The sequence below is a fragment of the Ambystoma mexicanum genome, chromosome 7p (assembly GCF_040938575.1).
Source record: "Ambystoma mexicanum isolate Mex_15411 chromosome 7p, UKY_AmexF1_1, whole genome shotgun sequence".
Lineage (NCBI taxonomy): Eukaryota > Metazoa > Chordata > Amphibia > Caudata > Ambystomatidae > Ambystoma > Ambystoma mexicanum.
The window spans coordinates 182643911-182659692 of NC_090939.1; the positions used below are offsets into that span (position 1 = coordinate 182643911).

At 52.0% G+C, this 15782-nt stretch overlaps 1 protein-coding gene across 5 annotated transcripts in view; it reads left to right on the forward strand.

Annotated features, from left to right (window-relative positions):
* The window catches only part of PRDM15 (PR/SET domain 15), a 1394990-nt gene that overhangs the window by 655704 nt on the left and 723504 nt on the right, over positions 1 to 15782 (forward strand). For all 5 annotated transcript variants that reach the window (XM_069636031.1, XM_069636033.1, XM_069636034.1 and 2 more), the window contains one exon: positions 15307 to 15438. In XM_069636031.1, the coding sequence (XP_069492132.1) occupies positions 15307 to 15438 (132 nt within the window). The remainder of the gene's footprint in view (positions 1 to 15306; positions 15439 to 15782) is intronic.

Below are 15782 nucleotides of genomic sequence, written 5' to 3' on the forward strand. Positions count from 1 at the left end.
CCGGGAGTGCCGAACGGTTGGGCTCCTCGGCTGCCAGGCAGGGCACTCTTTCACCAACACCATCAACTACGAGCCAACGCTCTGGCTCGGGGGAAAAGGAAGTTGGAAGAACCCGGGTAATCTTCGGGAGAAGTCCCGGTCGATCCTGATGGAGACAGCTGAGGGAGAGCGAGGTGGCGACCCTCCCCCCAAGGTGAAGGCATCAAGCACGTCCTAAGTCGTGAAGGCCTTGATTCACCCGGCTAAGGCCTCTATCGAGGGAGTCGTGGCAGCCCTGGTGAAGCCTGTGGAGGCTACCCCAGTGGAGGTGACCTCAGGGGCCCAGAGTTTCCCTGCCACCGCAGAGGGAATCCTCTTTTCAACCCATCGATGAGAACCCCAGTGGAAAAAGAGGGGGGGTGGCCGTCACAGACACGGATACAGCCTCTGAAGAGGAGCTGGCTGAAGTCGTGAAGATCCTGGACAAGAGGTTCGAGGAGGTCCGGTCCCGCTGGAGGGATCCCGACGAGGCGGATGAAGAAAGCGAGGCTGGTGCCGACGAAGTTCCCGTGGAGGCGGAGGATTCCACTCCCCAACTGTCTCGCCCGTCGCAGCCGGTACCTGGGCCACAGGACAACTCAGGAGCAATCTTGATGGCGATCCAGGCCTTGTGTACAGAGATAAGGACAAGGTTGCCCTTACCCCCAACTGATGACCCAGTGGAGCCTGGACTGTCGGGAAGCCCTCCAAGCAAGCGGAGGAGAACTCATCCTACACCGCCCTTCCAGCCTGCGCGGCTCTCACAGCCTTCATCCCCTTCCCCGGATCCGAGGGATGAGACGGGTACAGAGACTGCCACGACGAGGACAGATGACGACGGTGGTGACGACGGGATGGGCCTTCCATCACCACCTCCACGGGCCTCCCTGCCGGACGAAACTGTCTCCTTCCATGCCATGATTGCCAGGGCATCCGAGCTCTTCCAGCTCTGCCCCGAAGAACAGAAGAAGGAAGGTTTCCTCGATCAACGGCGCGAGGACAAGAGGAAGACGGTCCTCTCGCTCCTGTTACTCAACGACATCTGGGACGAGGGTCTGGCGCTCCTGAAGAACTCGTCCATGACCCCTGCCAAGAGAGACTGGTACGAGAAGCAGTACTGGGTCCCGAATTCCACCCCCATGTGCCTTAGGGCGCAGCCGACCCAGGATTTGGTCGTCTCAGCGGCGGCCAAGAAGAAAGCGGCAGGGGTGACGGCTTCAACTTCAACCCCCCCCGCTGGACGGCAAAGGGAAGAAATTGGATGCCATGGGATGACTGGTCATCTCGTCGGCAGCGACGACGATTAAAGCGGCCAACGCCCTCGCGATTGTGGACCGCCACGACAGGGAGCTGTGGTTTAAGATCGCTCCTCTGCTGGACTTCCTCCCGGACGACAAGAGGGCTGAAGCCCTGGAGATCCTGCAGGAAGGCGAGGTGGCGTCGGCCCATGCCTTAATGGTGGCCACGGACATTGCTGACACCGGCTTCCGCCAGATGGGCAACGGTGTTTGCCTTTGCCGGCGTGGTTGGCTCAAGGCAACCGATTTCCGCCAGGACGTGCAAACCAGAGTTTTGGACATGTCTTTCGACGGGAACAACCTGTTTGGCAAGACAGTGGACGAGTCACTGTAGGCCATCAAGCAAGACACAGAGACGGCGCGGGCCTTAGGAGTTTTGCAGCAACGACGGCCGCCCTTTCGGAACTCCGGAGGCAAGCAAGGTGCCTCCAAAGGATTCGGCGGCAGCTCCTTGAAGTACCGTGAGGCGGCCCGCTCCTCGTCGCAGGAGGCCTACAGAGGACGCGGCAAGTCAGGAGGATCTCGTCGTCAAGAAGGCCAAGGCGGCAAGGCCGCTACCAAGCAGGACTGAACCGGCCATAGCGTCGGGCCCCCACATGAAACACCCTGGTGGGAGGCCGGCTGGCAAAGTTAGTCAGCGCGTGGGAATCCATCTCCACCGACCGATGGGTGCTGGTTGCCCTGGCCCGCGGGCACACTCTCGAGTTTCTAAAGAAGTGCCCCCCCGCATTCCACCCGTGGCCAGGAAGGAAATCCACATCCTTCAACTGCTGCTGGAAGTAAGGGCGATGCTGAAGAAAGGAGCCAACAAGCTCGTCCCAAAGAGGCTCCGGAGTGTAATCACGATACTTCCTCGTAAGAAAGAAGACCAGCGGCAGGCGACCCATCCTGGATCTTCGTTTAAACAAGTACAAGTCGGCACCCAGGGTATTCACCAAGTGCCTAGCACCCCAGTGGTGGTGCGGCTGTGTCTGCAGGGGATCCACATCTACCCCCTACCTGGACGATTGGCTCATCCGAGCAAGGACAAGAGAACTTGCTGTCGAGCACACAGCGAAGACGGTCCAGGTGCTCACGGATCTGGGATTTTCCATCAACTTCGCAAAATCCCACTTGGTTCCGTTGCAAGTCGCACTGTTCCTGGGAGCCAGGCTCGACACAGTGGCACGATTGGCCTCTCCATCAGAGAAAAGTATGAAGGCCATCCTGGGCAAGGTGCATCGGCTGTCGACCATGGACGTGGCCAGAGTGAGGTCCATCAAGTCCCTTCTTGGCATGATGTCCTCGTGCATCTACCTCGTACGCCTGTGCAGGGGGCGGATGCGTCCACTGCAAGAGTTCCTCAACGCCCATTGGATGCAAGCAGCGGGCAGCTTCGAAGACAGAATCTCGCTCAACGAGACCTTCCGCCAAGCGATCCGGTGGTGGGGCACCCGCGCGCATCTCACGGCGGGTATGGACTTCAGACCCCGGCACATCAGGAGATGGTGATGACGGATGCCTCCCTGGAGGGATGGGGAGCGCACACCGGAGATCTCCACGCAAGAGGCCTTTGGCTCCCGGAGGAGAGGTCACTGCACATCAATGTCCTGGAGCTCCGAGCCGTGTTCTGGGCCATCAGGCCGTTCCTCCCGGCCCTCAAGGGCAAGGTGGTGAGGATCTTCACCGACAACACCACCATAATGTTCTACATCCGGAAGCAGGGAGGCACCAGATCCCCAGCCCTATCAAAGGATGCCCAGGATCTGTGGCACTGGGCCTTTGCCCAAGGGATGTTTCTGATACCCTTCCACCTGGCAGGAATAAAGAACACTATTGCTGACTCACTCAGCAGGGAGCTACCTCGTGCCACGAGTGGGAACTGCGACGGGATCAAGTGGATCTGCTATTCCAACGATGGGGCAATCCCCAGATTGACTTATTCGCAACAGCGACGAACACCAAGTGCCAGAGGTTCGCCAGCAGGTTCCCCAGCGGGGAGCATGGGCGATGCCTTCTCATTCCGCTGGGACGGCCTGTTCCTCTATGCATTCCCGCCATTGCCGTTGCTGCTGCGACTCATGAACCAACTCAGACGGTCCCGGTGCAGGATGATCCTTGTCGCACCGGCGTGGCCGAGACCGATCTGGTTCCCGGATCTTCTGGACATGTCAGCGTCCCCCCCTCCCTGCAGTCAAACTGACGACGGACGCGGATCTCCTCTCCAGAGAAGGAGGCACCATCCTCCACCACGACCCGGGGTTGTTCGAATTGCAGGCCTGGCTCCTGCAGCACTAGAGTTTGGAGGGTACGATATCCCGGCGGACTGCAAGGAGGTGCTTGCAAAGGCCAGGGCGTCCTCAACTCTCAAGTGCTATGGACACAAATGTAAGAGGTTTTCTGTCTGGTGCCGGGCACAGAAGATTTAACCCTCTGCGGATTACGGACCCTCAAGTGCTGCCGTACTTGCTATCGCTGGCCAAGGCGGGGCTGGCCCATGCCTCCATCAAGATCCATCTGGCGGCTTTCTCCCGCTACACCAGAACTCCGGGATGCTCATCCCTGTCGTCCCATCGCCTGGTGAAGGAGTTCATGAAGGAACTGTTCCGATCATTCCTGCCGGTGGAGCTCAACGTGGTGCTGACCAGGCTCATGGGGGCGCCATTTGAGCCTCTGCATTCAGCACCGTTGACGTTCCTGTCATGGAAAACAGCGTTTCTTGTGGCCATCACCTCCGCACGACGAGTGGGAGAGATCCAGGCCCTCTCCTGCAAGCCCCCATACCTGTCTTTCCACGAGACGAGGGTGGTGCTGAGGACACAACCCTCCTTCATGCCCAAGGTGCCGTCAGACTTCCATCGCAACGAGCCCTTGGTGTTACCTGTTTTCTTCCCGTCGCCTTCGTCGCCGGCCGAGAGGACTTTGCACTCATATGATGGACCTAAACCGCTGAAGTTCTATGTGGACCGCACAAAGAGTTTTTGGAAGACATCACAGCTCTTTGTGAACTTTGGACCTGTGAACCAAGGGACGGCCCTCTCGAAGGTTTGCATTTCCAGATAGCTCTCCGGCTGCATCATTCACTGTCACTGGTTGGCAAACCGACCGTTGCCCAGTCGTCCGAGAGCCCATTCGACCAGAGTGATCGCTGCTACCACGGCATTCCTATCTGGTGTGCCACTGCTGGATATCTGCAGGGCTGCTACGTGTCGGTCAACGCACGCCTTCACGAGATTCTACTGCGTCGACCAGGATTCCAGGGAGGAGTCCAGAGTTGGCCAGGCAGTGCTGCGCAACCTGTTCGCCTGAAGGTGGGCCTGGTGAGGAGATGAGAGATGCTTAGTGTTGAGCCTTGCCACCTCCCGTGGTTGTGCATGTGTGTACTGCTATGTAGTCTTGAGCATGTAAATCCATGCCAGACCCCATGCTGGAGAAGGAACAAGTACATACCTGTAACTGTTGTTCTCCAGCATGGGTCTGTCATGGATTCACATGCGAACCCTCCTACCCCTCTGCGGCTCTTCACTTGGTCCTACTGCCACTTTACGTGTTACCAAATCCGAAGATGGCTGCCAGAGGAGGGGCTTAGGTAGAGGGCAGTCATTGGCTGGGGGCAGTATGACCCAGAGATCAGTGATTGGTTATTAGGAGAAAGACAGTTCAGAAACAAAACTGAAACAGATTTTTTCTTTACCAAGGATTCCCAGCCTGAATATTCATGAGCATGTGAATCCATGCCAGACCCATGCTGGAGAACAACAGTTACAGGTAAGTAAATTTTTCCATTCAGCACCAGTATTGTGTTAGCTTGGGACAGGACCAAAGTATGTGCCCAAAGGTGTCCATGTCTGTACATCCACACCAACAGTTTGGAGAGGCTATCGGGTCCATCCTGTGCAGCCTGGCCAGGGTGTAGTAGGTGTGTTGGATTATCTTAAATTGAATCTCCCTGTTTCTGATGTTCACGGATGTCCCCGGGATGGCCGCGAAGATGTCGTAGATCTCTCCCGTGTCTAAGGTGAGGCCAAGATCTGTGGGCCAGGCCGTCGCCAGTGCGCTGTTCCTATCTACATTGTTTGGAATGCTAATTTTGTAAATGGTGCGGATTCAGGGGTGTTCGCATTGTTGGTGCTCCAATTCTACCTCGCACAGGGCTGGGTGAGCCTGGCTGGAAACGTCATTAGTATGTTGTAGAATTCCACACATATCGTCCTATACTGCAGCCAGTTTGTGGTGTTGAATTCTAGGAGTATGCAACCGGTTTGAAAAGGGTACAATATGCCGGTCTTCGCACAGGTCCGTCATCTTTATTTGTGACCACACTGTGGTCTGTCGCGGGTGCAGCTGGAGTTTACCTCGATTGCCATAAGTGTACCTACGCTCATCAACGAGGGTGCCATTCTGATGTCGACTCCCTGCTGAGATTGTCATTTATGCCATTGCGTGATTGTTGGGCCCACAATTGGATGGGAATTAATGTGGCATGGAAGGGGATTCGGGGGGTGATAGCGAGGATCTCGACTGGGGTCAGTGGCGCCATCAGTGCCAGCTCGATCTGTTTCCAGCTAGTAGTATCTCCCGCGTTTAGCTGCCTTTTTGCCCAGCAGATCTGCACAGCCTGATAGCTCCGCCACGACGGGCGGGCCAGGCCACTGCCTGCTTTATTGGGCGTCAGAATAATCGATCGCATGCGTGTGTTTTACCCTCCCCATATAAACCCGGAGACGGCTTTGTCCAGATCTTTGTAAAATGTTGGGGTGGGGCTGCAGGGGAGCATCGTTGCCAGGTATTTAAGCTTTGCATGGAGTTCATTTTAATTGCGTTTATCCTGCCTGTTAAGGACAGAGGCAGTGTTTCCGACCTGTGCAGGTCAGTCAGTATGTGCTCAACCATGTGGGGGGTGGGGGGTAATTGAGATCCTTAAGGTCACCTATGTGTGCGCTGCTTTTGACCCACAGATATGTGATGTGGTGCAATTGGAGGCAAAAGGGAGCCACCCCTCCCAGGTCCCACGGTATATCTTGACGTAGGGGAGTGTCTCTGATTTTGCCCAGTTGACCTGGTATTCCGCCATCGGCCCAAAATCTCGCAGTAATTGTTGGACACGCGAGACGGAGGTCGTGCTCTTCCCAGTGTAGAGCCAGAGATCATTGGCGTACAGAGAGACTCAATGTTCTTCCTGTCCCTGCATTAGGCCTCTCCCAGTGTGAATCTGTACGTAATTTAATGGCTACCGGCTCTATGGAAAGGGCAAAGAGTAGCGGGTTCGAGCAGGCATCCCTTTTGTGTGCCTGAGTGGAGGCTAAATGGTGCAGATGTCGTGCCATTAGTGGTCATCGTTGCATTCGGTCAGTATATAATAGTCGGATCAGGTTAATCATGGACGGGGGAAGCCATATTCTGCAAGGGCAAGTAACCTAAAGTCCCATTAGACCTTGTCAAATGCCTTCTCCGTGTCAATAGCTAAAATCGCGTCTTTCGCATCCGGATTTTCCGCAATAATATGTAGTAATCTACGGATGTTGTCGCCCGAGTGCCTCTTGGTGATGAAGCCGGTCTGATTTTTGTGTATTAGATGCGGGAGGACCCCCCTCAATCCTTTGCGCTAGGCATTTTGTCAGAATTTATGCATCAGAATGTATCAATGAAATAGGCCTCAATGAACTGCATTCATCGGGAGGTCGCCCCTTCTTATGAAAAACCACAATATTTGCTAGATTGTGGTAGCCAGCCTTTTAGTGCTGCCCCAGTAAAGACCTCCTCCAGGCTGGGGGCTATAAATTCGGCCATGGAGCGATAAAAATCTATCAGGACTCCGTCTGGACCTGTGGCTTTCCCCGGTGACGAAGAATGGATAGCTCGTTCCACATCTGCGGTCGATATTAGATTGTATAGCGCGTCTTTTTTGGGCTTCGGTTAGTCTAGGGAGAGGGATGGAGCTCAGAAATTGTTGCATTTTTTTAGTGCGGGATATGTTCCAGGGTGGCGTATAGATCGTAATATTTGCCGAATTCGGGGATTGATGGCCCCGTCGTCCACCAGGTCTTTCGCATCTGGGTTTCTGTTCTTATCCCTGATTGAAGTAATGGTCTGGGTGGCTCGCCGTTGTTTCAACTGAGCGCTATTAATCGTAGTGGCCTTTCGTTTTCCAGGTAATATTTCTGGGACCACCCTGAGTAGGATTTTTGGACTCTAGTGGTTATTTGCATGATTTTGGGTCGCCAGGTTTGTATGTGCCCAAGAGCCTGTCTATTTGGCCTGTGTTTATGTGCCTTCTCTGGTGTACTGAGGTCTCTGGTGAGTTGCACTTTTTTTTTCCTTCCGTTGTTTTACTTTGTGTGACCGTCTTGATATGTATTGGCCTCTCACAAAGGACTTAAACGCATTCCAACATGCATGTGTGTCATATGATTGGTTTATATTGGTGTCGCAGAACCCTGTCATGTGTGCACTAAGTTGTTCTATAAAGTCTGGGTATGAAAGCGCCATGATATTCGGACACCATGGTATGATTTTGCGGGGATGTCCGGCAGTGTCATCTGGAGCCTGGTCCAATATGGTGATAGGCATTAAGTCGCAGCCATCAGCCATATACATGGCATTATGTGGGATAAACCAGTAATCGATCCTGGAATAGCTGAGGTGGCTATCGGAGTAGTATGTGTAATACCTATGAGATCTGTGTATATTTCTCCAGGCATCCCGCAGACCCAGGCCTGATAAGTGTGCGTTTAGGGTGGTCTGTTTCCTTGATTTTATCGGGGTCAGCCGTGCCAGTACTAAGGCGGTCTAGCGTAGGGGCAACAGCTACATTAAGGTACCCTCCCACAAAGGTCAGATTTCCCAAGAGAGGTGCACAAGCGATAAAGATATGGGTGAAGAAAGATGGGTAATTCGTTGAGGGGGCATAGATGTTCAGGAAGGTGACCATGTGGTGATGAATCTGCCCCTTGATAGCGACATATCTACCCTCTTTATCTATGATTGTGTCCTGGACTTGGAGGGGGACTCGCTTGTTAACCAAAATAGATACCCTGCGTGTCTCTTGCAAATACCACGTCCCCCTGAAGATCTTGCATGTGGTTTAAAACCCGTCTTTTTATAGGATGCCCCATTAAGGGTCACTAGTGTGAGTGTCGCCATCTAGAATTACAATGGGAGCATAGGTTTGCAAGTTCATGCCCTTTGTCTTTCCATCTCTTGTGCTAGCACACATGGTTTCCACCTTATAGATTTCTCACCCCCAGATCCCTTTAGTAGCAACCGGACCCAATAACTGGTAGAACATTAACACAAAAACAATAGGGGTAGACATCCCCCGAGAACATTGGGATCGAACTGGTCTTTCCCAATACATGGCGGTATAGCCCCTGCATGAACCCAATGAGTGTAGGCTACTAGAGACACTCCCATCCCCATGAAATCTTAGCCTGTCTACTAAAGGGTGCATTCTAATAGCGGTCAGGGGAAACACCTTGTGTGGCAATAGCAGTTGTACAAGCTCTAGTGTCAAATTAGGAGGACTGATTGTCTATGTCTAGGGGGAGTCATTGTGGCTGCGGATGCTGGAGGTTCGGAACTTACCTGTTAGTCGGAGTCCCTCTCCAAAGATCGTTGCCGGCTTAGATGTGCATAGGAGGATGCGTGTGGTTGGTGCGTCTTATCGCACGCTCTGGTCCCTTCAGCAGTGGCCCGCTTTTGCCAGTGAGCTCCTGTGATGTATCCTTTCTGATCGTTGGTCAGTTGAGGTCAAAGTGATCAGTCTTGGGTTTCTTAACTCGTGCGGTCTGGGCCACAAAGGCCTTTCCCAGCCCGCTGGCGTCTACCCGGGGTCTGAGGGAGCCCTTGATCCGACCTATGCAGCGATGATGATGCATGGGGTCCCTGCACACTCTCCTGAGGGAAGTCTGCTGTGATCAAGGTCTGTCATTGCAAAAAGCACCAGGCATCTTCCGGGTCCTCAAACGAGTGCCATTGGTGATCCAGCTGAATACACCAAACCGCTGGGAACTTAAGGTAGTGCCTGAAATCTTTGCCGTTAAGCTCTTCGAAGATAGGATTGAAGCCTTTCCGGCAGTGATAGACCTCCGCCGAGTAGTCGTTGAAGAGGCTTATCGAAGCATCTCTGATCTTTATTTGAATGGCCATTCTGTAAGCCTTCAGGATCGCCATTTTGTGCTGGAAGTTCAGCAGTCGAAGCGTTTTCACTCTGGGTCGTTAACCTGGAGCTTCTTTGGGGATTGGTGCACAATGAATTCTCTCGATGTAGTCTCGAGGGTTGTCGATGTGGAGCACGTCTTGTAGAAAATTATACATGAAGGACTCCAGGTCCGGGCCCTCTGCGTTCTCTGGCAGGCCGACCATTCTAAAATGATTGCGTCTTGATATATTTTCGTGGTCCTCCAGTTTGGCACCCAGGCGCTGCAACTCCCGTATGACTCCGTCCAGCTCCGTCGCCGTGGTCTCGTGGTTATATTCCAGGGAGCTGATGTGCTTTTCATTGTCTGTGGTCCACTCAGCCTGCGCGTCTGGAGGTCCTGCAGGTCCTGTTTAATATATTGGACCATTGTATTAGTTTCTTGAGTCCGTTGGCCAATTATTTTCATCTCTGCCAGTATAGCCTGGAGTTGTGCTGGGATATCGATAGTTGTTTTGCGGTGTGCATAGCGGTATGGTAGGGCGGCGTCGCCGGTGCAGCATGATGGTATAGACGTTCTGTTTAGGGGTTATTCGGATGTGCCGGTAACATATCCCGGAGACCACTTATGTATGCAGTCTTTGCATGTCCCACCAACCTGTGTACCTGTTATATCTTAGGCTTGGTCCTAGCCTGTGTCTGGGGAAGGTTGTCTCGCCGTCTATCCGCTTAGTGAGATGGCCAGGGCCAGGTGTTGTAAAGACGGTGAGTGGGCGGGGGTGGATGTTGGATGGCGCTCTCAATGTGCTGAAAGTTGTTTCAGAAGCGGGTATTTGTGTGTCTGCCGCAGTGTAGCTGAGCAGGAACTGTGTGCCGACATGTTCCCCCTCTTTGGGGCCTTCATGGCCATCATGGGACAGGGGGAGTTACCCCTCCCTTGGGTGCAGCGATATATCCCCCGGCCTTCCACTCAGTATGGTTGGGGTCTCCACGTTCTTGACGGGTGTAGGGCAGCAGGGCTAACTGTCATGCATATTCATCATCCTTGCGTCTGTCCAGCCTGCTGCTCCTCCTGCAGGCCCGGGGAAGCGCTATGTTTTTATTGCGGATGTGGGACCAGGGGGGAGGCGCTGCTGCTATTCGTCCCCCACTGACATGAAAGTAGCGTTTTGATGGGTTGACTGTCCGCTCAGGCCACAGTACCCTGATGCTCTATACAGAGGCCCCAGTGAGCCCCCGTGTTGGGGCCCGGAGGTCAACCCCTCCACATCTCACATCAGCGAAAAGCAAGTCTCTACACAGACTATCGGATGTTAACTGTAAACTGGGAACACTCCTTTGTCTCCAAATTCAAAGGCATACCACTCCAAATCTTCATCTATAATGCTGCTGTTTCTGGCCGGAACTTAGTAGCATAGCCAGAGCATGGCACTGCGGATATGGTTGTAGTCTGGAAGCTGCTTGATGGGACCAACAGCGGACATAGCTGGGCACTGAACGTAGATGTATTTCATCCAGGCCTCCCACGCTTTCTTTGTATTGGTTGCACCTGACGGCGGTGCTGCCTCCGTCTCAGCGGCTGAGCTGCTCGGTGGGCATGTCCGAGCAGCCCGAGGGACCCTAATTGCAGTGGTGAGTCCCCGGGTGTGTACGCCTCCAACCGTGGCCTCAGGCAGCGCCCAATAAGCCCCGGGCACCTTCCCAGTATGTTCTTTACTGGCGGTCTGTTCCGTGTCCCTCCGCCTTGTCGGGTTGTGGACTCTGCAGGCTCCTGCAGTTTCTCATGGCTACGGGTGTCCTTTCATGAGCCCGGAGTCCAGAGGTGGTACCAGTGTTCTACCGTACTTCATGCAGGCAGGCACTCTCCCGTGTCTGCTGTCGGGTATAGTAATTTTGTCCGTGATGTCGGGTATGAGTTTTGAGCGTGGGCGGGCAGGCTCTTTCGTCCATGCTGTCGGATGCTTTTTATGAGCATCGGCGCGCAGGCACCGTTTCGTCTCTGATGTCGTTTGAAGTTTTTGAATGCGGGTGCCGTATTTGGGCCGGGCGCCGCCAGAACTTGGTGCGCAGAGGGGTATATCTCCGAAGTTAGGGGGTGTCTGTCCTCATTTCTTACAGCGCCTGTACCAGAAGTATTTCTGCTTCACAATGTGCGGCCGAAGTGGATGGTCTATGTCGTTGGTAGGAGAGAGTTGGCGGTGGTGTTCCAACTTTGCCATCTTGCTCTGCCTCTCGAGCTCCGCCCCCCCCTCTCTTGTCTGAAAAAATGTCCTCCTAAACCCAGGTGTCATATGCCCCATGAAAGAAAACAACTGTTATTTCCCCCAAAGTGCTACACCAATAGTCTAAATAATCTGCAATGTCAACCTAGAGGCATGTGGCCCCTTAAATCTTGGGAGGATAGCTCAGGGGCAGCGTGCTTGCCTTGGAAACAAGACGATACAGAGCAACACAGGTTCGATCCCCGGGGTCCGCTCTTAGAAACCTCTGGGTATTAAGCACGTTATAAATAACCTATCAAATCAAAATCTAATCAATCTCACTAAACTCCATCAGGGACGTAATAGGTTTCCCTACTTTACCAAGATGTTAATGTTCTAAACGGGTATGGGATTGTGTCTTTCAGATACCCAGCTTAATGTGGTCTTTATCCTATCATGTTCACTCGTTCCTCTTGCTGCATTCCCTCCATGTCCACCTGCCTTTATTTTCTCCATTCTTCAGTGCTATCTCTCTGATGTGCTTCAAACTTTCTAGGACTCGGCCCACCCTTTGATGTTTCTCTTACTTTCTCCTTGATACCACTCCCCCGTCCTTGCTACCACTCCCACCCCCACATGACTACCCCCTCCTACAATGTAATACTTGCCCCTCCCCCCTACTACTGCAGCTCCACCCACCACCTATTCAGACACCCTTCTTTCACCCTTCTTTCACTCACATAATCACTTCAGTAACTCCCTACTCACACTCTCCTAACCACACTTGCCAAATGATCACACACGCTGACAACACAGTACGACTTTCACTGACTAGCTCATCCCTCACCTTCTCCGTAAATCTCCTCCACACTCTGCAGCTCGTTCCTCCCATTTACTGGTCTCTTGATCTGCTATCTCCTCCTCCAAATTTCCAGCTTACTACTGTCCTTTTTAATGCTCCCCATCCTGCCTTGTATTACTGGCCCTGGCCAATCTCGCCTTACCTTTCCCGCCGGGAAGACCTGGATGTACTAAAGGTTACAAATATCTGGTTAAGCCCAGCTCACTTTCTCTGTGCGGGACCACTGAGAAATGGCAATTGCAGTACAGGAAGTTGAGGACCCCCTTTCCTGTTAGAAGGCCATGGTGATGGGCCTTTGATCTAAATCCAATGGGTGTGAGGGCTTATGTCTCTTGTTTTAGTCCCTGTTGGTCTAGGGTGCTGCATGTTGGCTGCAAGTGTTTGCTTCTGTTACTTAGCAGCAAAGCACAGCTTATCTGTCCTCTTTGTAGTGTTTATTTATTGAGCATTTGTAAGGTGCCTTTACAACAGGGGACATAAAACAACGAAATAACTGTCCTTCTAGGCCTTGTGACATTTGGATCGTGCAAGTGCAGTAATAGAGTGCTGGGTTGGGGGAGGAGAGTGCAGGTAAGGGCGGGTGGAAAATGAGAGGGGTGGGGCCCAGGGGATGGGCAAGTGCTAGGGTAGGCTAAGGAGGGCAAGTGCAGAGGAACACAGAAATGCAGGGGGGGCGGAGGGCCAATCTCAGTAGGCAGGTCGCAGAAGGGGGCCCGGGAGGGCAAGTGCTTAAGGGGGGTGCTGGGGCGACTGGGCAGAGGCAGGCTTGGACCCCGTGAAGGCTCATAAGGGACCAGGCAGCCAGTCACAGAAGCAGGGGGGGTATTAGCAAGGGATGGGGAGAGGAAAGGAAGAAGAGAAAAGGAAAGTCTTGAGTAGCTTCCGGAATTTAAGGAGGTCCATCTCAAGTCGGAGAGAGGCAGGGAGGCCATTCCATAGGGAGGCTCCCGCTGAAGAGAGACCTACACCCCACTCTGCTTGGAGAAATGTCTGACCAGCTAGAGAGTGGAGCTAGAAGAAGAGTTCTAGCTGGGAGTTATTTAGGGAGAGAGAGTTGGATGTAGTGGGGACCCATGCCCCAGAAAGCCTTGTGGCGATGCAAAGGGTCTTGAATTTTATCCTTGCAGCCATAGGGAGCCAAGGGACAGATTTTAGAGCTGGAGAGATGCGGTCCCTGGGGTTGAGGCCAAAGATAAGTCTTGCAGCCCTATTTTGGGTTAATTGAAGGGTGTGGTGGGTGGAAAGAGGCAGATTGAGGAAGAGGCTGTTGCAGTTGTCAAGCTTAGAAAGAACCAGAGCTCCGGGGACATTGAGTTTCTGGGGGAAGGTGAGGAAAGGGCCAATGCCTCGAAGGACTTAAAGCTGAAAGTGGGCCTTCTTGGCTAGGTCAGCGATGTGAGGAGAGAAGGAGAGAGAGAAGTCGAAGATGACACCCAGGTTTATTGCCTCACAAGAGGGCAAGGGGAGAAGGCCCAAGGAAGGCGGCAAAGAGTAGAGGGGAAAGAGGGAGCAGGGGTCCAAATGAGAAGGATCTCAGTCTTACTGGCATTAAGGCAGAGATTATTAGCAGCGCACCAAGCCTGGATAGCAGTCAGACAATCTGGAATGAGCTTTCTCTCTGCTTCTCTGTTTCCCCGGTCTGGTGTTTCGTCACTAGAAAAAAACACACTCGCAAGCATGTTGCTTAGGAAATATGGCATGAGACAAAGGTGTACTGCTCAGAAACAAACTGGCAATGGGGTTTTATGGCAGGATTTGGGGCCCTCTCAAAAGCCACAACCCTCCTCAGGGGTAGGAATGGCTCTGGTAGGCCTCCTACCCCTGGCTGTGAGGGGCTCCCATCCTCTCTTGGAAAGACCAGTGCACACCTTCTAGGACTTTAGGTCCCTATTCATTGCTCAGCTTATTTGTAGAATTTTCCCAAATGGATGTCTGTATGTATATATAGTACGCACCTATCAAGCAAGCAGACCACATAACTGTACAAAGGTAGGTGAATATTATCTGCCCGGTTGAGTGGTCTTCCTCCTCTCTCCCTTATTGTTCCATGCACTTGTACTATGGCTTATGATTTGATAGTTATTTCACACATTCTGATTTGTTTTAAGTACCTCTAAGAATGTAACTGTATTCTCCCATGTACCCTCCCTCCTTGAAGCGCCTTGAAACACATTGTGTATAGGCGCTATACAAATAATCAATCAATCAAGACAATGTCCCGCTAAAAAATATAATTTTAAAATGATGCCCATTCAAAAGGATATTGTGTGAGATGGATATCAGAGAGGTTTCATTATTGATACTGCCAAGGTCAATGCTGTTCTTTAGATGTGAAATGCTTGTATCCACCCACTATTTGGCAGCATACGCATAGCATGTGAATCTAAAACTACTGTCAGCACCCATGATGTTGTGTACAATGTGGACATGGACAATACAAATGCCAAGTAATATTACATCAAGCTGCAAAACAACTATTAAAGTTGAGTATTGTTTTCCACTCTGCTGTAAGGTTAGTTCATGTTCATACCTGCCCCTTCACATGTATATGGGACATGTTCTATCATCACAAAATAACCTTTGCTTTCTGATTAGAGCTTTTCAAAATGTATTTTTTTTTTTTTAAAGTAAAAGGCAAATTGCATTATCTTTTGGTTTAAAAACAAATGTATTTAATAAAGTTGCTCTGCTGTCACCAAACAGTGGTTAAAGTTAAGAAACTTTTATTTCTGCGCTATGACCTTCACAATAATTTTTGCGAATATAGTAGCCGGAAGAAGACTTGGTTGTAACCTGTCGTTTTTGTTTTAGATGTTTTCATGCAGAAGCAACATGAACAAGCACCTGTTAACGCATGGTGAAAAAAAGTACACTTGTGAGATTTGTGGTCGGAAATTCTTCAGGGTGGATGTGCTAAGGGATCACATCCATCTCCACTTTAAGGTAAATGTGTGCTCTTCTACATTAGAACAAAGTGTGGCAATCTGCCCTTTTATGATGTCCCCACATTGTACACCTCACAGATTTATTTTGATTAGATCAGATTCTTTATTTTCACAAACTACTTGTGCGCATTTATCCTGCAAAAGCTGCGTGCCGAGAACGACACTGCGCCTATTTGTGGAATTGTTTGCGCAAAGTAACCGTACACACAAGTCGTTGCCGGAATGCCGCCGACATGCCCCCCACGCAAAGCGATAACAGCCAGATCATCTGACTTTACATTCACGAATATGTGCACCCTTCCAATGGTGCGCGGAGTCCCCCGTAACTGTTACAGCACCCCC